We start from the raw sequence: 21,321 nt of genomic DNA on the forward strand, positions 1-21,321 counted from the left end.
AAAATATCAGTGTGTTCTGCTTCTCATAGGAATAGATCTATTAAAAACTAATGCGTGGAATTCTTCAGCATCCAACAATTTATTTTGAAAATGTTACAGTATTCATTTCTCCCCCTCCTATTTGTGTTTGCTCTAGCTGTTTTAGGCAAGGAAAATATAACAATTTACTACCATTAAGCTGTGCCTCTGGGACTTCCACTGGCAGCAATGCCACCCCTTCCCAGCACGCTTAGGAACTGTAACATGAAAAAGGGAAAGAGATGCTGCCTTTAAAACAGTCTTCCAAGTGCCACAAGCTGTTATTTGACCGTAGTTTTGGTAGCTCAAATACTGCTCCTTTCTCATCCTTGCAGACCACAAAAAGGTGACATGAAGAGTGGTTTATCTACAAGAACCTGTTCCCACCAAAAGAAAGAGAGTGCAGTATTATCTTAGTCTCAAAGCAGTGATCTGTAAGAATCACAATCAGGGAGATGGCATTCATCTGGAGTTTTACAGACACACAGGATGTAGATGTACACAGAAGTGCCTGTTTCAACATCTGCCTCCACCCAAAAATGCTGAGCAGTCACAGCCCTGTAATTCTGCTTTTGTTTGGTTTGATGTTCGTAAATCAAGGGCAAGTGACACTATTTTCTCACAACACGTGAAAAACTGAAAACATTGAGGAGAAAGTACTGGAAGCAGCCCTGCTGATCTTCTAGCAAGTTACCATAAAATGCATAAAAAAAAAAATAAAAAGGAAAATCAAATCAATCATCCAAGCAATTGAGTTAAAAGCAGATTAGAAATGAGTATTCCAGATTGATGGAGCTCTACAAAACTGCTGTTTTCAAACCAACAGTAGAACCTCTTCTTTTTTAATAAGCACAATTGGCTTGGAGTGCTTTGTCAACGTGACAAACCTTTTCCACCACAAGTGAAGCATTTATTCAAATGCTAATGAAAGTGAATGTAATTTGTAGTGGTGCTGAATCAACTTTTCAACACTGTAATTTGCATTTCTGTAAAACTCTGATTCTTTCAATATGCAATATATTTGAATAGGGGTTTGAGACTAAACAAATTGATATACTGTTTTTGCCATCAATTTAAAAGCTTTTTGATTTCTTTATGCAAGGCAACTCTAATAATACTGAGTAGCTTCTTACATTTACACATTTTCTTCAACTAGAGAGCAGACTCTCAGAATTCATTAAAATTGTCTATAGCTCTTACCTTAAACCATTGTTATCAAATAGTACCATTTATAGATTCAAATCAATAGTTCATATTACTCTGCTAATGTAGATTCATGACCAGGGCTTCTGGATCATAACTTTCAGTGATGTAATATTCTTCCTATAATCACTAGCAGGCATGCAGTGATTCTCCCATTTTCATTCCTCCACGACACTCCAAAACCCAGAAAAGAACATAAAATTACATTGAGAATATTGTTGCTATTTATTGTATAATCACTGTCATGTCTGGAACTGGACTACTAGATTCAGTTTTGGTCTTCCCAACTTAGATGATGCGTAACTGCAGTGAATGAAATGGATCCAGAGATGGAGTCACAGAATTTTTCCATCTGAGGAGCAGGGAAAAATCTGAAGCTGTCAGGTTAAGATGCAGAATGACAGAGCTACTCAGAAAAGAAAAAAAAAGTCCATTTTATGCAAAGGAGATCCAGTGAAACTGAGACACTAATAAATTGGTTATGCAAAGCCATCAACATACCAAACTGCTAAACGCATAAATATGCAATGAGAACATCAATTTTTACATAGCAGAAAATAAAAATTGAAAGCATATGACTTTGTGGGAGCCATAAAGCTCAAAGTTGAATTACAGGTAGGTCATTTCATATCTGCTGCTCTTTTATTCTTCTTTTAAAAAACTCAGCTACAGAATAATGGACTGAATAGGTCTATTTAGCACAATTCATCACTACCTAGACATGCAGCTGAATTTGTCCATTCAAACAGGGTATTTGTGAGTCAGATACATTTAAAATTATCTCTGGCATGGTGTTGACCAAGGTTTTAAAACGCACAAAGTCTTCAGATGCAGCCATCTGCTATGGACGCTACTTTAGCCAAGCATGGAGCCTGACAAAATATTTCTATCCTCAACAGCACAGAAGTATTATCATCTGAGAAGCAGCATTAGCAAGGATACAGCCCAACATTCAGATAAAACATACAGTGTGTATTTTCCATATGGTTTATGTGACAACACATCTTTGTATTGTAACAGTAATTGCTATTAGGCCGCATAAAATATCACTGCTGGAAAAGAATTTGCATTACATTCAGGGCAGGTTTCAAAGGAGACGGCATTTCCAGAGTATGAAATACAATACAGTAACTAAGAGCACAATGAAACACCAGTTAATGGAAGAGTCCACATCAAACCTGTACCACTGCCACTAACTTCAGCATGCCATGCATCTCCTGCCCTGTGCAGCGATATGAATGAGGGCAAAGAACAAGCAAGAAACTGAAGAACACCTAGCAAGCAGAAATAAGGTAATTTTTTCATTGAATGCATTGCAATAGTAACACTTTCACTGTCATGATCTAACTGGTTGAGTAAAAACTGAACAACATAACCTGCCCAGTAAATGCTCTTAAAAGTCTTAATGAAACCAACTATAATTGCTGGGCACTATAAAAAAACTCCCAACAATCTGAAAGCACAAGATAAATATATTAAAATAGTTATAGAAGAATGAAGGGGTGAGGAAGACACTTCCATCAGAAGAAATAGCCACATGGAGATTTCTGTTAGGCAATGAAGAGAGAAATAATTTTGTCCATGAGTCTCCCAAAAAGCAGGACATATCTGGAGCTAATACCTATCAGTGGATGTAACCAAAAAACCACCTTGTCAAAAAACCAAGCAAACAAATATACAAAATCCCACAACATGACTTCACCACATTCCTGACTGTAAGCAGCAGCTGATGTGTTAATTATCAGCTGTATAGCTACATTGAGAGTAACTGGAGAGTGAAAAGGATGTCAAAGGAGAAAGGAATAGCTCATGACTGCAGAACTTCTGTATAGATAGATAGATAGATAGATATATGTACACATGTGCAGTCATTTGTAAAATCAGGGCTGGGGGGCTGCAGACACAAGGCCTCTACTACAAAATCTGTGTTGTGGGTTCACACATATTAAAAGGTACACATTCCCATATGTGGCCTCATCTTCAGATAACCTAGATGACAACAAAACACTAAGTTTTGGCATATATAGGCTTGAGGGGTTATTTTAAAATACATTTAAAAGTGCATTATTTCAGGGATGAAATTTGAGGACAGAACATTCCCTGGTAGACACATTATGCCAATCCCTATTAGGCAGTGATCTGAACTGGGAGGCTTTTTTCATCTCCTTCTTTACTTTGGGCTCTCAGACAGAGTAACAAAAGTACCAAAGACAGAAAGGAAGAAACTTAGAAGCATCATTCCTAATGACACTACTGGTAAGAGCTACTTTTTCTTTAACTAATACTTTTATTCCCCATTTGCAGTTCCAAAAGTAAAATTGGAACACATTTAAGCTAAAAATTGTGGGTTTGGGGCCTAACTTCCAAAGGAAACAAGGAGACAGCAATACTGTACACATTCCCCAGGACTGATGAAAAATACAAGGCTTCTGTTTGAAACAGATTCAACAAGCACAGCACACCACTTGACATTAGTCTGCTCACAAAGTTGAGCAGAACAAGTGTTTATGGAGGACAAGCCAATTTTACTAAATAAACCAGTGTTTGCAAAACTACTCAAAAAGTTTCATCTCAGTCATCTAAACCTCCTTAGAACAAAACATTTCACTTTGTGTAAAACACTGTCTGATTCATCACAAATCATGGTTGCTGGTAACTGGAAATGGTGAAAGGAAAAACTTATTTATTTCCAAATTGCCTACAAACTATTGTCTGCAACACAGCCCCCACCTTACTCCACAAGCTTATTTTGCTTTGAGACCTAATCAACTTGTACTTTTACTCCCAATAACCACTCCCCAACCCCTCATCCCTGTGCCACTCAATACCTAAGGTGCCATTCAGTAAGTTCAACCCTTAAAGTGGACACATGAGCGATGTTCTGTGATTCTGCCATTTCCTTCATCTGGCTTTTTAATTTTTCAAAAGAAACTTCTCAAGATGCTCAGTATCTTCAGAAACTGCTAAAAAAGCCTATTCATTCTATTTTGGCAATATTTTAGATTTCCTGAAAAGTTGGGAGAGAAGGGGGAAGGAAAAGGAAAGGAAAAACAGGTGCAAGAAACACGCCAATACTACTTCTGCTTCCAGGTGCAGGAAAGTCAGCTTTAATTCTGAAGCAGCAAATTGAAAAAAATAGCATGAATTTAACAGTTTAAGAAGTTAACCCTCTTTTTGTAACTGCAGTTTAAAAGAGAAATTTCAGTATTGACCCTATTTCACAAATCCAGAATAGCATTAAAAATCTAATGAGAAAATAGGCCATAAGGAATGCTCTGGAACAGCAGCTTTAGCACGACCACCAGTTCTTGTTAGCAACATGACAACCACAAACCTCTTAAATATAACAGCACACCATCTTCACTATTTCTTTTAAATAACAAAGGTATTCTGTAATGAATTTTGTAATTTTGAGGAAAAGCACATACATGGTATTTCTCTTAATAGAAGAAAATTGAAAGACATTAAAAAAAAAAAAATCCCCACTTAGGTTTAGGATATTTTGTAAAATTCACTCTATATGCTTTTCTAAAAGAAACACTGAGGAGGAGTCATAAATCAGCATTATCTAATTATAGAGAAACACAATTCAATTAAGAAAAACAAAGCTTTTACTGCAAGCCTTTTCCATCTCCATGATTCCTGTATCTTAAAAGTCCTCCTCGTTCAATGTCACTGAAAGAAATACTTCCTCCTCGGGTAACACAGTGGTGTTTGTTGGGGTTATTTTAGTTTGTTTGAGCTTTGGACTTTGCACCATGCAGTTATAAATTTAAGAATAACCTGCAACCATTTTTTGTGGTTCTAAGAGATCATAATAAAGCTCACATGCTTAACTAAGGATTTACCACTAAATAATCCAAATGTTTTAATTTTGTAGAGGATTGATAAAGGAGAGGTGAAATGCATGGATACCAGCTGTATATCAAACCCTGTCAAATGCAACACACATAATCAGAAAAGGACACTCAGCTGTAAATATCCCAAAGGGTGCCATGCAATGACCTGCAACATTACCAAAATGGTCACTGCAACTCCCGTAGTGTGGGATTTAAGTGACAGGAAAATGAGCACCTATAAGAGATATGGGGAAAGCTGCAACTCGCAGTCAGAAAATTATTGCTTTTCCTGTAATCTCCAAGAGCTTCTGAGTGGAACAGAAGACCCTAAGTTCTATCTGAGAATGCACATCATGTAACAAGTGCTTCTTCCAAACAAACCGATCCAACAGAAGGTAAAGATTTATCTTTACTATTCCAATGCTGGTAGCTTTTTCTTTTATTAATAATTTTCAAAAATATGTAAAGCTGATTCACTAATGCAAAACGCTGACATTTGCATTGTCTTTGTCATTTCCATGAAAGTTTAAAATTGGAGTGCTTTTAAAAAAGCAGCACTTGTTTTCCTCTTTATGAGCCAGAGGTTAAAAGTGCAGTTTGCAATTACTGCAAGCCACCTCTCCCTATGGAGTTTTTTCTGTAGAGATTACTTGACGGAGATTGATATAAGCACTCTGATGAAGAACTTCTGCACAAAATTTTAGTTGACGTCTTCCAAGGTTATTTAAACAATCATTGCACAGGTTGTATCATAACCTTAATTCCAGACACTTCAGTGGAATGTTTCTTTTTTAAACACAATGATTTTATTCTGACTGACCATCCAAACTTTTCCATTTTAAAAAAAATTTACCTACCAATTAACTAATAATCGCCAGAAAACCACAAAACTTGCAGTAAGTGATGTGGTTCTGATTATGTGTAAGTCAAAGCAAAACAACAATTCCCCCCAGGAAATAAACGATGATCTGTCTAAAATATTTTCTCATACTTTGCGTTTATCTTTAAAGGTCGAAGCATGACTTGGGACTGAGGAGACAACATGGATGTTTAGAAGTTAGAAAAAAGCAGAGAGAAGAGAGCAGGGCTCTGAAGAGAAGCATAAATTAATTACTTTTACTTCTCCACCTGTGTGTACTCCAAATGTCCCTTGTTACAAGGAAGACCAGACACTTCAGTGATTTGCTTTCGGCCACTTGATTTTTGCAGTGGGTGGCCACATGTAAATGCAACTAATTTCAAACCACCATTATTTTACTGTATCTTCAATTTTAAAATTATTTATTTAGTAATCTGAGAAAGTATTTACCAAGCAATATTATTCCATCAACCAAATTCAGTGCAGCTGGTGAGTTTGCTCATAAATTAAACCACAAACCTTTCAGAGACGGGAATAGAAAACAATTTCGAAAGCATTATGCAGGAAGATCTAATAAGTAGTAGAATGGCGTGTTGCAAATTTTGAGACATGATGTAATGATGTGATGAAAAAGCTAATTATTTAAAGAGAACTTCTGAGTTGAAATTCTTCAGTAACCTTTCTGTGCAACATCCTGGACATTCATTCCTTTTGGCAGTCACTGTCATTGTGCAAGATGAAAAAATATAAGCGGTCTCAGGAAGTATCTAGAAAGTGGTCAAATAAATCTTGGCAAGTCAGTAATGTATTTCATGATACACAGATCAGTGTGTAACATATTTACTCTGTAGCTTCTTTATGTCTACATTATAGGAAAAGATACATGATGTAATGTCAACATACAATTATGCTTGTACAAGTGCAGAAGTTTTTAGTTTATATAGCAACCCAAACTTAAGATGAGAAAATCAAGGCACTGAGACAGCCCATTATGTAACATCTCTAAAAAACCATATACTTCAAAGGCCAGCCTGGTTTGTTGTCATTTAAAAGGTTTCATGCTCCTGTTTGAAAGGTCAATAGAGAAAGTTAACCTTTGTGTGTGACTACCGACAGAAATTTTGACAATAACTTTTAGTCAAAAATATATGTGTGAAAGGAAGTCTTTTGTATTACAAAGGCACAGGAAAAGCTAAATATTTAGCTCCAAACATCCTGCAAATATCGTTTTGCTTCTCGAAGCATAGCCAGAATTTTCATTGCTTCCAATTTGTCAGCTTCCATTTCCATGCTTAAAATGTCTACTACGGCATCGCTTACATCATCAGCCATATGCTTCTTATCTCTGAAAAATAAAAAACAGAGGAGGAAAATGCATAATAATGTATTTTTCCATTTATCAATAGCTTCAGAGGACAATATAGGAAAGGATCATTAAAAAAATCCCGAACAAAAATACAGCTTTTATATTGTACAGCATGATTCTCAGAGTTTTCATGTAGCTGAGCATTGACATTAACTAGGGTTTCCCTCAATTAAACACTACATAGTTCTTGGCATGCTGTAATTTGTAAGTAAAAAACCTTGCAACCCTAGTTGAGCTATTGGAGAATAATTGGTTTCTTTAAGGAAGAACTGGACCTGCTGAATGAGTTATTATTATATCACTACATGGTTCCAATATTAAAAAAAACCCAAACAACAAAAAACCTCTACCAAAACACTCACTTATTAATAATGTTATTTTTAATACCAATAGCTAACATTTATACCTGCAGGAGAACACATTTACATCAGGCCCTATATTTAAACAGTTTGTACATTTATCAATAAACTTTTTAAGTATCTTGAACCTCCATGTAAGTTTAGCATCCACAAACAGAACTTCCCACTGTAAAATTTATTACTATGACAGAGCTTTAGCATTCTGGAGCACCCAAACCTGGAATACAGCAGAAGACTGCTACTGTCTCTCAGCTGAGCAGTTTCTCATCACATCTATTCATATATGTCATTTTCTAAAGAGAAATCTATTAGCTTGAAACCTCCTATAACTTAACTGAATACTGAGCAAAAAAAGGGAAAATAAGTAACAAGCAACTAAAACAATCAGTGGAACTGTGTGGTTACAAGCTGTATTTCAAGATTATACTGGAAAAGAGCGGACATAGGGATGACACTCAGGCTTTCCAGGAAGGCTCTTTCAGTATGATATTGGTCCTTTCTTTCAGACAGCTCTAAGCCTTTCTAAAGCCTCAAACTTCTGCTACTCTCTTTCACAACAGTCCATTTCCTACTCACCCACATACATAGAAGTAACCTCTGTCTTTCAGCAGGACTCTGGCAACTTCCTTAGCACAAAGCCTAAGGACATCTTGCACGTATTTAGGTGGGGCTACTTCCACAGTTGAAGAGTCTCTCGAGAAACAAACCTTGAGATAAGTTAACGTTCCATTTTCAAGAAAACATCTGAGCTCATCTCTGAAAGGTAATAAAAACCTGTTAGCAATGGCTCAGAGATGAGCATTCCCTCATGAATAAAAAAATGGATGTTAAATAGTGAACTTGCTTGAACAAATAGTCTCGATCCTGATGCCGACAACCAAAAAACAGCCATGTCTCTCCAAATTTCCAGTCTGGATGTTGTTCTCTGAGCTTTTGCCTAAAGAGACAAAAAAAATCCAAGCCTGTTTTATCAAGTGCAGAATCTAAAACATCTATAACCTAATTTTCATTTAAAGTAGTATTTTAAAAAACCACTGGATTGGCAGAAATGTGAAACGACTTAAGCTAAATCAAAGTCAAACCCTGCTTATTTGATTTTCTTGACTATTCACGTTTGGACCAGCTCAAAATCAATGAACTTCAAATTTATGGGGTTTTGGCCACAGTTTCATATTGGAATAGTCAAGACTGGCAACTCCAAACATCCCACAAAATAATCCTGACTGCTGAATAAGGAGATCACTACCTTTTATCCTTCACTGGAAGCCCTGTAAAACCACCTGGGAAAACTGAGCAGTTTTAGAAGGCTTTCCATTTAGCTGTAGATACCTGCTAGATTCTGTGAATAATAATTTATTAACTTCCACATCATCAGAAATATTATTTCATTTTCTTGGAATAATGCTGAAAGTATTATTTTAAAGGAGTTTTAGCTGCCATTTTCTAGTTACATTTTCAAAGAGAGTTTTCATTTATACTTTAAAATAAAATGCAAAATACTTCTGAGAGATAAAGGTATATTTGGGAATCAAAATTAAGGAGCAAGGATGGTACATGACGATTTGGTTAAAGCAAAGCATGGAGCTAGAAACAGCACATCAAAACCTCACTTTTCTCTCAAATAAAATGTTTCAAAAATAATTGTTATAGGATCCAATAAACTCCATTATCTTGCTGGAACTAACAAGTCATGTTGGTTACCTTTAAAACTTAGAACCATTCCCACCCAAATACTTTACTCCTCCCGTTCTTCATTTCCTCAGAATGATCAAATTTTTACATATTTTTGGTGGTGTGCTGTCACTTTTTGAACAAACATCTCTTTGCCTTGCAAAATTACACTGCTGGAGTTGGAGAGGGAAAATAAGAGATCCACCTTCCCTCACACACAAACTCCCAAACACAAAGACTACAACTGAGTTGAAGGTTCTGGTGCCAAGCTTCTCATCTTAAACATCAAAATGTAAACCACACAGAAACAGGAGAATACAGGAGAAAACTTGACATTCATCATGCCTTTTAATACAGATGCCACTTCTCAAGGAACTGAATTTTGAATAACAAACTTAAGCCAGTCAGCACTTCCTAAAAACTACCATTCTCTTACAGGACTTCCACCAGCAACACAAACAGATAAAGGATTTAACTTCTTATTACTATTTCTGCAATTCACCCCATTTCTCATATACCTACTATGAATAGTAAATACAGTTAGATGAAAAGTTTTACTCCTTTGAAAAACAAGTAAACACACAAGCAATGCTTGTTTAAAATTAAGACTGCTTATAATCAGCATACCACCATTACAAAAAGGAAAAAAAAAAATTAACTGCATTTAAACTCAAATCCTCAGGCTGTTTCTTTCCTCAACATAAAAAGGCTGCTCTCCAGGTAACAACTTGGTACATACCTATGTTGTAAGAAACCAATAAATGGTGAAATTCCTGTTCCTGGACCAACCATAATGAATGGGACAGATGGGTCTGCAGGTAAGTGGAAAGCATTGTTTGGACGAGGAAAAATAGTTATCTAAAATTAAATTAGATAAAATATAATTGAAGGGTATTCTTAAGCAGTGAAAACACCACGACATTTTTAGAACCTTCAGGGTATTTACACAGCATATGTACCCACACACCCTTCCAAATCCTGAGCCTCAGAGTTCATCTTTAATTCCACGCAGACATTTAGAATGGAACCTCACAGAAGTTTTTGGGAAAATAAAAAAAAACCAACAAAACAGAACAAAACCTATTTTACAAACCTATTAATCCATCTGAAGGAAAACTGGGATGAACCACGCAGATGTGAGTTTCTGAACATGAAACCTCATGAACATGAACTGATTGCACCACAAATTTGGGGAATATTGTTACAGAATGCATGGAAAATTTGGTGTTAGCATTCAAAGGGAAGTAGAGCTTGTTTATTGCTATTAAAGGTAACTCAACTTTTTTTTACATTGTGGGCATCTAAAAATAATCCAGCGGAGGTCAGGATTTGTTTATAGTGAATTGAAGCCTACTGGTACAGAGCTTGCTTCCTTAATTTTCATAAAAGTTTGACATGATTTCCAAAAGTGCATATGGGTGAGGGGAGGCACATAAGAGCTCAAAGATCTCAGGAAATGTTTTACAGAATCCCACTGATAAACAGTAATTCTGATTTGCATATCTGTGTCAGAAAGGAAGACATATTTTCATAGGAGCTCCATATCTACCCTCTGAGACATGGCCAACATAATCTATGGAAAACAAGAGATGACTATTTTCATTTCTAAAAGATTATTCAAGACTCAACAGCAGCCACAGCAGAGCTTCATCCATTAACGTCATAAGCAAACATCCAATTTATTTTGCACATTAATTATGAAAGGATTTGAATTTACTTTCAAGTTTAAGGAAGGAGTAAGGCACTAGACCAAGTTATTTAAACTTTGCTGTGTAAATCTGAATAGTTTAGCACAACTAATTTTTTTATATTCTAATTCACTACAGATACAACAATGTTAAAGAGCATTATTTTCCTGGTTTCATGATGATAAAAAAATAGAATAATTCTTGCTTGTGGGGACCAATACTTATATATATCCTTCAAACCACACTTGAGTTAGGAGGCTCGCTACCCTATTAATGATTCCAAACTGGTCATTCTTTCAAAACAGACTGCAAATGGTAAACACATTTATGCTGTAAAGTATATTCAATTAATCTAATGTATTTCTGCATAAGATCACAGTCATCTATTTTGTATTGTTATTCCATATATTTCTGCAATCTATGTGCATTGCTGCACATTTTTCTATGCTGAATTCTAGCTTGTGCAGCAGATGGAAATAGTTCTAAACTTTATACAGACTCATTTCGTAATAATTTTTTTTTCTCTTTTTAGCCACCTCTTTTTGTTGTTTGATCTTTAATTAACTTCAAATCAATTATATTTTAAATAAAGAGCAGACATGAACATTGGAGTAAGATATATCATGCACATATGAATCTTTGCATTAGTTTTAAAAAATGAAGATAACTTGTATGGTGTTTTTTTCCATTTTGTCTGACTGACATCTTGAATTATTGGCACAGTTTTCTTTCAACCGAATTCTATGCTTGTTCCATTTTTCATAATCAAATATACATTAGGCTGCCAGTAGTTCTTTTTGAAAGAAGATATGTGTATCACATACATCAATTATATAGTAGAATCCCAATTTGTTAATAATTAGCTTAGACCTAGCAAATTGCAGATCGATTAATGACTCAGAATCTCTGCCACAAAAGGAAAAGAAGGGAAAAAAAAGTACCTTCTCCCAGTAATACCCACTGTGCCAAACAATCATTAATACACATCAGAAAAAAACCACAGGTGACTGACACCCGTGTCATATTCAATAACTTGGCCTTTGCAAACTCTGGAAGACCTGACAAGAAGCATGAGTTTTACAGTATCTTCCCTATTATCTGCCACCCTTTTCTGGAAATGACTAAGTGCTTCTCTCTTGTGATGAAAACAGTCACAACCATTTAATTGTACAGTGGCAGTTTAGTCCATGAAAACATCCTCCAAGATACACTTAGGACTGCAGAGGGGTGGAAAACAACTCCGGCCTTTCAGCAGTGGAAAAATTTCACAGTTCAGGTACGCATAGGTAAGTAAAATTTAAGTTTAGTGCTTAGCAATGAAGTTCTGGACATGTTATACAGAAGTAGGGTAGAACTGCAAAATTAAGGTGTATACTGACAAAACATCTGCACAACATCACAGCAGTGAACAAAGAAACCCGCAGTTGTTTCAAACATGCATAAATGCAACAGTTAATGACTTTATATCCAATATTCATACCTTTTCAGTTGAAGAGCTTTCTCCTTTTGTATCCAGAGTGCTTTTACTGGGGTGCAGTAGAGGTGCAACTAACTCAGCAAGCCACCCTGTACATACTCCTTTCCGTGAGACTGGTCTAGAGGGACTGGCAGGGAACTCCACAACATTAAATACAAAGCACAGCCTTCCTGGCTGATACAAGTTTGAACTACAAAGACAAAAATATTAAAAAACCAATCCAAAACCTGAGAGACAGCTGTACAATTTTGCAGCGAGTCCATCTGCAGCCCAAACCATTTCAATGGAACCAAGATTCTCAGTGGTCAGCTAACTGCATAATATTTATAGTTTGAAATTGTCTTAAGGTTGGACTCAGAGGCCAGTGTCTACAGAAGGGAATCCAAATTCTTACCAGATTCAGGTGTGTGCGAGCTTGTTCTTAAGAGCTTTATCAAAAGCATTGCCACACACTCAAAACAATGCTCTTTGGAATAGCCCAACAATGTTTCTTGCAATAGGGTCACAACTACGTTTTATCCTTCACTTCTCTCTTTCTTCTTCAGATTATAATGCACAGAAACATGCATGAGAAAAACCCCATACCTAAATAACTAAGAAGATACAATTTGAGTATTTCATTACCTTGACACTGAATAGGATCTGGCTTGTAATTTAGGAAGATGTTCTGAAGAACAGAAAAAAAAATGTATAATTTATTTGATTCACCCCAATGAAAATGTCATATAATGAGTGTTTACACTACAACAGATTACAAGGTATTTTAATTTAACTGCAATCTTATTCTAGTGACATTGAGTGTTTGTGATTGAGAAACAAGCAATTAAGACTTGAACTCTATTTTGAATGGGTTTTAGACCTTGTGGAACATCAATTAGAGATCCTATATGACGGGACCATAACAGTTAATTTATGGAGTTCTTGGTCAAATAAAAATGACTGTAAGGTGTACAGAAGAGATGCCAGTAGCTAGCAAGATGAGGTGAAGCTTGAAATTTAATTTTCCCCACCTTTCCTCCATGAGCTCAAAAGCTCTCACAATATACATTGCTTGATTGAAAGTTTCCTACATATAATGTCCTGGAAGCAGATGTGCCAGCTCAGTTTCAAATCACTAATTACCTACGCAAAGTTTTGAAATCTCAGCTAAAAAAACAACTGGGAATTTTTTCAACAAGACGCCCATTATATATCTATATATATATATATCACTCACACACACATTTATACCAACATTATGTACATACATAAACAGAACTACCCTTTTGTCAGTACATGCACACCCTGACATATTTTAAAGGTGCTCTGCTACAGAAGACAGTTGCTGGGTGGAGTTAAGAAAAGCTAGTGCAGTGAAATCACTTGCACAAGACACTAAACCCACTCAGAAATTTTGGGTAAGTGTGGACAAAATGACTGCAAAACAAGCAAGCAATTTCTTTTACTCATATTATGAAACATATTAAGAAACTCTGGATTTTAATTTGAAAAATAACTGCCAGTAATTTCAGATGTATTTGACATGGTTAGAGCTGTAATCTCATCCTTTCAGTATTTTATATCAGGAACCCAGTGAGTGTGTTAGACATTACATAAACACAAATATACTGGGAAAACCATGTTGTTTTAACAGGTAAAAGTGCAAGTAAAGACCACGTAGGCAGAGAAATTAGGAGTTGTAAAAATAAGTCTTTTTTAATTGTAAGCAATTGATGAAATAATTCGTAAAGACCCTACTCCTGCAAGCACCTTATGCCTCCTTTTCATGTACAGGAGTAATCCAGAGTCAATTAAAGCACTGGTGTGAACCGAAATGTTTGCAGAAAGAAGGCCAAAGACTACAAACTGTAGAAGAGAGCTTTGTTCCCCAACAACAGTTTCAGCTTGATCACTATAGAAACTATAACATTCCTAAAGTAGTTAACTGAACAGTTATTCCCCTTTCTTGGGAAACTGAACATTTACTCTGACGCATTTTCAGAAACCAAATCTAATTAAATCTAAATCAGTCTTTTACCAATTAACAGGCTAAGTGAAGGCTTGCAGCTTGGAAAAGCATGAAGTAAATCCAGGAGGCAAACATTAGAATCTCTAATAAAGCGAGTGTAATCAGAGGCTCCTTGTCTGCTGCAAAGCTCTTGAAGCCTCCGTTTCTCTGACGCATCACTGGTACACTCTACAAGAGCTCGCAAAAATGCCTGTAGGGAAGAAAGAAAAGAGGGAAGGATGAAAAAACTTGTCCATTTAGGGAAATGGTCACAAAACTGGGAAAAACTTGGGTTGCCTGGGGACAGGAATTAGGTTAATGGATAATACACTTTATTTCTCAATTTTTTTTTTTTTTTTTTTTTTGATTGCTCTTCTAATGGCTGCAACAAGCTAGCAGGTCAGAAAATCCTACTTAGCCTGAGCGAGGAAGAGATAAAAAAACAGGCACAAGCCATTCCCCCCAAAATTCCAGGTTTTTGAAAGGTGTTCTTATTGCCCCTACTTACACTTTAGTTAGGCAGCTCCATAACACAACTTCACTCAAGACAAAACACCATTTACTAAGTTACAGAAGCCAGGAAACTAATAACAAAAATCCTTGAAGAGGTATGACTACAAATAAGGTATGGTATTTAATGAGTCATGTAAATGTTGTTGTGGTGTTTTATTCTATGCTTTATGGTACATAATGGTACTGTAAACTTCTCTTAAAGGAAAATGAAATTGAGCATTGTAAGATAAGGTGAAAAACAGCTGTAAATAGTTACAGGTTTTTTTCAAAAAAAGAAGGTGGAAATAGACACAGTGCATAGAAGAAAAGTGATAGAAAACACCAAGTGCAATCAGATGATACATTATACACAAAGGAATACCTGGAAAATAATGTGAGTGTACTCAACCATAGAGCTTCCAGATAATAGTTTTGAGTATGGAGTTACATAAAGCACATTTTAGGCTGAACAGTTAATACAGCAGACAGGTTATAAAAACTGGCTTCAGTGATATTCCCCAGCCAGTACCCTCTGCCTACTCTTATTGCTGAGACAAATTTTCAAAATCATTAAATGTGGTTTTGAAAAGGTTGAAACAACAAGAAGATTCTCTTCTGCTGCAAAATCCACTAAATTAAGTAAAAAGGTCCTCCCAAAGACTGATTCCCCTCAGAGACCCAACCACACAATCGTTTAGCTTCATCCTTCATACAAAGTTATCTTTAAAATACATTTTGACAATACCAGAAATACAGATGCATTTTCAGTTACAAGCTTTGAATTTTTTACATGCACAAAACAAAAGGAAAATAATATATATATGTTGTGAGAACAAATACTATGCAAGCAAAAATCTTTCTTTGAATTCTGCTAGGTTACTGAAATGCTAAAGAAAAGCTTTAGAATTTCAGAGATTTCACAGAATATTCTGAGTTGGAAGGGGCCCACAAGGATGATCAACTCCAGCTCTTAAGTGAATGACCCACACAGGGTTACTAGCACCATGCTCTGACCAACTGAGCTAATGTAAAGGACACTTTGGTATATTTGCATACAGCAACGTGTCTTTTTAGCGACAGAACTTGACAGATGCGGCTCCCTCTGATTAGAAAGACTGTTTTCTTTAAAATAATTATGGGGCTGGGTTCAGTCAGCCTTCCCAGTTATCTGGCACCAAGTTACCTAATACTTTTCTACTTACTTCCAGACTAGTCAGGATCCAAGATACTGCAGAACAGGAGTGTCTGCCAGATAAACTACCAGAACTGACATTTCTCAGAGTAAAGTACAAACAGCAGTATACAAACTGACAATCCTTATTCACTAAGAGATACCATAACTACACATAAAGCAATGACAGATCTGTAAGAGCCCATAGCATAGAATTACTAATTTCTCTTTAGAACAAAAAACACATAAACACCTTTTTGGGAATTGCTCTTATTTCCAGACACCAGTTTAGAATGAATTTGAGAGTGCTTCTTTCAGGGATGTGTTGTGGACGAGATGCTCCTAGTTCAGTGGGAGAAAAAAAAACAAAGTAAAATGTGCATCTATTAACACATGAAAGTGGCATCACACATCTCACACTTAATGGACAACTTGTGCAGCCCTCAAAGATGCAGGGAATCTCACAGTGAAAACTGATTTACCTATAAACCAGAATAACAAAGAGCTCTACACCATCCTGTGGAAATAAAGGCACAGCTCAGCAGCACCACTAAGACACCAAATGCAGTGCAAGAATGGAGTAATTCACACGGGTCCAGCTGGCAGTACACAGGCACACTTTGAACCTGCAGCTACTCTTCCTGAAGCATGGCATCATAAGACTTAGCAGAACACATCCATAGACTTATAACCCTATTAAAAGGCACCTTGCAACAGCACTAAGGCTTGTCCTTGAGGAGTGCAGCCCTCTTAGGATGTAAAACAGATTGACATGCAGTGTTGTGCAAGGAGATTTTACTTTCAAGTGGGGGATTGTAATGTTATGTGATTAAAGCCTTATCTCCATAAACATGAAGGAGCACAGAGTAAGAACAAGATGGATGAATGCCAAAGCCAGGCTGCAGTTCCCAGTCAAGAGCTCATCTTTTCAGCTATAGTAAAATCAGCAGCATTCTTATGCATTCACTTTTTTAACACATCACTGTGACTTCCAACATGCCTCCACAAAAACACAGCTGTGTTTCCATATGAAAGAGAAAAATGTTCAAAACCACGCACACCAACTCCTACGAACACAGAAGGGAGCACTGGGCCATGACCGGTGCATCACACCATACCTTTCTTTTTAGTGCCCTGCTTAACTTTTACACAAACCAAGTTGTCTCCTTTTTCAGAAAGTCCCAAAATGTGAAGAAGCTCTTCCACTTCACTGCCATTGTTGGGACATATTACACAGAAGGCATCTCCAGGTTGGTACTCAAAGGCTGTATCCTGTTTTAAAACATGAAATATTTCTATTAAATGTTATCACAAACCAAGGCATTCCCATTCCTGAACACAATCGTCCTACTACTGTGCTCACATTAAGTCAAATATTCTTTTACTCTGAACTAACACTTTGCTGTTTTGAGCACATCAGAAATGAAACAGTCATGTTTCCTTTCCAGGCTTAACCTTACTAATTAGAAAAAGTCTTTCCTTATCTGGTTTAAATATTTGGACACTCTTTAATGAGAACTGCTGAGCAGCCCAAACAAAAGGAAAATAAATACGTATTAAGAGGTTGTGTTATATAATCAGCCCAGATCATTAATTACTGATGTACTACATTTTCTGGTTTGAGAAGAGCAGAGAAATGAAGTCCTCATAATTAATGTAACTTTTTACAGAGATACATCATCACTAAAAGAAAATTTGCTTGTTAAACTATTTGATGAATTGTGACAGAAACGACTGTAATTGCTTTTATTTTCTGAAGGAAAAACAGAAAAATAGCCAGACAAGAGCACAGTGAAAATTCGTATCTTAAGACCTAGATTCTACTTAGCTGCCTGAGATTCTTGTGTGCAACTGCTGAAACTCTTGTGTGCAACTCAAGCTTCTGCCTGTTAAAGGAACATGCAGAATTATACTTGCATCATTATGTTTCCCTTATATATCAGGCAAGTGACCTGCACACACAGACTGAATGTTAGGTGAAAAAGGCAAGGAAATGCTTACATTTTCAGTGGGTGCTGATGACCGAATGTATCTATACATACAAATACATGCAAAAAAACATGTCGCTCAGAGAATCAGTTGCTCAAAACTTAATAGAATCTACTTATAACTGAGATTTAAAGATGCCTCACATATATTGAGACAGATTAGGCTAAGAGAGGCCAACAGAAGGTACTGCCAAAAATCACACTATCTCAAAAGTAATATTCTATAAATTTGGGAAACCACTCAAAAGCAACATACTTTCCTTTTAAAGATTTCTTACAAAGTAGTATCGAGCACTCTCTGCCTGCTTTTCATCTTCAAACCAGTATACAAAATATGATCTTCACTGAATAAACTAAACCAGTTTTTTAACTGAGGGTAACTGAGGTTGGCAGTTTGAACAGCATGTTAACAAGTCACAGCAAATGAGTGTCAGAGGCAGAAACAGTGTTCAAGAACTAAAAATTCCTATCACTCAACCTACTACTTGTGTAGATTATTCACCATTATGAACAGTCATAATTCGCTATACAGTTTCTGCATATTCTTCAAGTTGTATACTTATAAACTGAAAGATTATTCATTTTCAATATTGCCTGACTGCCCTTCTCCACTGCAAATTCCCTTCATAAAGGTATTTCACTCAACATGATATCCACAGAACAACAAAGAAATTAACTTTACACTTTGCTCCTGTTTTGACTTCCATGGAGTCCTATTTTTCAGTGAATAAATCAAACTTTACATTTACAAATGGATAAACGTAAGCTGACATCCTATTGTATGGAGAAGTATTTTTTCTTTTTAAACAGTCAAATAATTTTCCTCCTCAGTTATTATACATAACACACATGCTTTTCACCCTTTATTTTAACTCACTAAAGAAAAAGCCGTCACCAACTTACTGCAATATCAAGCTCTAAGAGCAATGCAGTTTTTATTGCATCTTCTCTAGTGAGTTGAACTGCTTTTGTAACTGGCACTTCAAAGGTTGTTCCCTCTGAGGTAAGTGAAGGCAGATGTGGATTCTGAAAAAGACAACAAAAAAACTTACGCTAAAAATGCAAATCAGCTTTATGACATCCTACTGTGACATACAGGAATTGGTGTTGGTACAGGTTTTTTGGAAACAATCTCGGAAAACTACTCAATAAGGAAAAACATTAATCTTCTCTATACATAGAGTGTTTTGCTCCTCTTTTTAAAAAATCACATCTAAGCAGTTACTGGCATACATTCAATTATAAAAGGCAGTAGGCTTGAACAGTCTAATGGGCCTACATTATTATCAAATGCAGCGAGCTGTTTCATTTTTCAAGAACTGCCTTGAAAATAGCCAATTAGAGAATGGCATTTATGTTAAACCCCAGAAAACTCCTGCCTAATTAAAGGATTACTAGATGTATATAATGGACATAAGAAGTACGAACAGAAGTTACATCATTGCAGGTTTACAGCTTGAGGCTTTGGGGTCAATATAAGGCTATTATTATAGGCAACTTGTAAGAGTAGTTTTAAATTAGAGCTAATGAGCAAACCCCACTCCACAAGACAGCATCATGTTATAACCCAACATTTCTACAGAGGTAAAAATGTGCCCCAAGTATGACAAATGGGCACGAAGAATAATTCCAGGTCACATATGTCAAAGGCTGTCACTTGAAGATCAGACTACAGCCCTCGTTTCTCCACCACTATAGTCAGCAAGTTTAACATGAGATCAATGCAGACAAAAATAAAAAAAGGCAGGAAGGATACCAAATGCCTACAACAATACTCTGTCAAACGTAAAGGAATCATCCCACCAAGAGGAGAATATTTGTTAATCTGACGATTTCCTATTTAAAAAAGGAGACAAGAGAATCACTTGAGAACAGTCGGAAGTTTCTTTGTTCTCTTAAGATTTTGACATGCTGATTAATGGCTTGGGCCATATCAAGCCATTGTGCATCAGCTGGACTGTGGTAATTGTCTACATTTGTATTCCCCACAAGCCAAATTTGAGGCATAATGAAATCAAGATTTCAGCTAAACTGTATTATCTTACACTTCCCACAAATGCTTAAGACCATTGCTGCTCTGCTACCAGTATGCAGCAGCTTGTTAATTCAACCCTGAGACTCAACAGCCCAAGACAAGATCATTTAAGTAACTGGAGAGATCGTTTACCAGGCCTTCTTTAAATGGCAGGGAGTCTCTGTTTGGAGATATCCAAACCTCAACATGATGCACTTCAAAACACACCAACTTCAGCTGCGCTTGGCAAAAAGTACCCATAGCTGCTGTTGCAATGTGAGATACCAAAAGAGGACATGAATTGTGTGATACCTGCAAAACCAAACATGACCCTACATACTACTTTTCGACAAGGTCTCGCCAACTATGTCAAAAATAGTTCCAAAGGAAAAAACCACAAACATGCATTTGATTCTTTCCAGGATTCAAGACAACCATCCTGTTTTATATCTGAAATCTGGACTATAATCTTTAATCTGTCACTGAGTTCCAAATTAGCAGATTCATCTTTTTTCATTTGCTGTTCAAAAGCAAAATTAACTTTTTTTTCTACATACAGAAAAGTTAAGGCATCAGTATTAGAACCTGATGAACTATTTCAGAGATCAGTCTGAATACATGCTGACTTTAAGAATATAGGATCTTTTAAGCAGCACATTCAACCCAACTATTAGTCTTTAATAGAAGAGTACCTCTAAATCAGAAACTTCCTAGAATTTAATTTGGATTATTAAATTTAACAACCCGCACAAAACCAACAATACGAGGTTTAAAAGAAAAGCAAAATTACCCAGTGTTTAAATCCATACACTCTTACATAACTGTATTAGCTAGACTAAGTGATTCTCTCAGCATTTCCATTAAGTCTCAACAGAGTGTCAGAGTCCAGAGGATACTAAAGGGCTTCCGTGATCATCAGCAGCCACACCAGAGGACTGGGCCCAGAAACCCCATCCCAGCTCAGTACTGGTTCTTCAGTCCTTTCCTGAGCTACATTACAGCAGCACTGGTCGGCAGCTCAGCCTCAACCATGCCTGTGACTGGACACAGATCCTGTTGATCCACGCCTGGAATTGAGACCGGTTTCTTGGCTTGGGCCCAGAGCTGCCCAATTCCCACAAACTTGCCTGATGATCTGTACTCTTGGCTGACCCTGGCTGCCACCTCCTGGTTTGCATTGCTTGGGTAG

The 21,321-nt window shown here is 36.5% G+C and overlaps 1 protein-coding gene across 5 annotated transcripts in view; it reads right to left on the reverse strand.

Moving 5' to 3' along the window:
* Positions 1-4,305: 4,305 nt before the first annotated feature.
* The window catches only part of MTRR (5-methyltetrahydrofolate-homocysteine methyltransferase reductase), a 30,582-nt gene continuing 13,566 nt past the window's right edge, over positions 4,306-21,321 (reverse strand). For 4 of the 5 annotated variants that reach the window (XM_048312104.1, XM_048312113.1, XM_048312124.1 and 1 more), the window contains 10 exons: positions 19,022-19,144; positions 17,249-17,402; positions 16,384-16,472; positions 14,498-14,678; positions 13,105-13,147; positions 12,484-12,670; positions 10,055-10,173; positions 8,489-8,581; positions 8,221-8,400; positions 4,306-7,264 (listed from right to left, as the gene is read on the reverse strand). In XM_048312104.1, the coding sequence (XP_048168061.1) occupies positions 7,120-7,264; positions 8,221-8,400; positions 8,489-8,581; positions 10,055-10,173; positions 12,484-12,670; positions 13,105-13,147; positions 14,498-14,678; positions 16,384-16,472; positions 17,249-17,402; positions 19,022-19,144 (1,314 nt within the window). In that variant the 3' untranslated portion in view covers positions 4,306-7,119. Of the gene's footprint in view, positions 7,265-8,220; positions 8,401-8,488; positions 8,582-10,054; positions 10,174-12,483; positions 12,671-13,104; positions 13,148-14,497; positions 14,679-16,383; positions 16,473-17,248; positions 17,403-19,021; positions 19,145-21,321 lie in introns of those variants that run through there. The other variant, XM_048312142.1, reaches the window with a different exon arrangement.

The sequence above is a fragment of the Corvus hawaiiensis genome, chromosome 1, assembly GCF_020740725.1.
Source record: "Corvus hawaiiensis isolate bCorHaw1 chromosome 1, bCorHaw1.pri.cur, whole genome shotgun sequence".
NCBI lineage: Eukaryota > Metazoa > Chordata > Aves > Passeriformes > Corvidae > Corvus > Corvus hawaiiensis.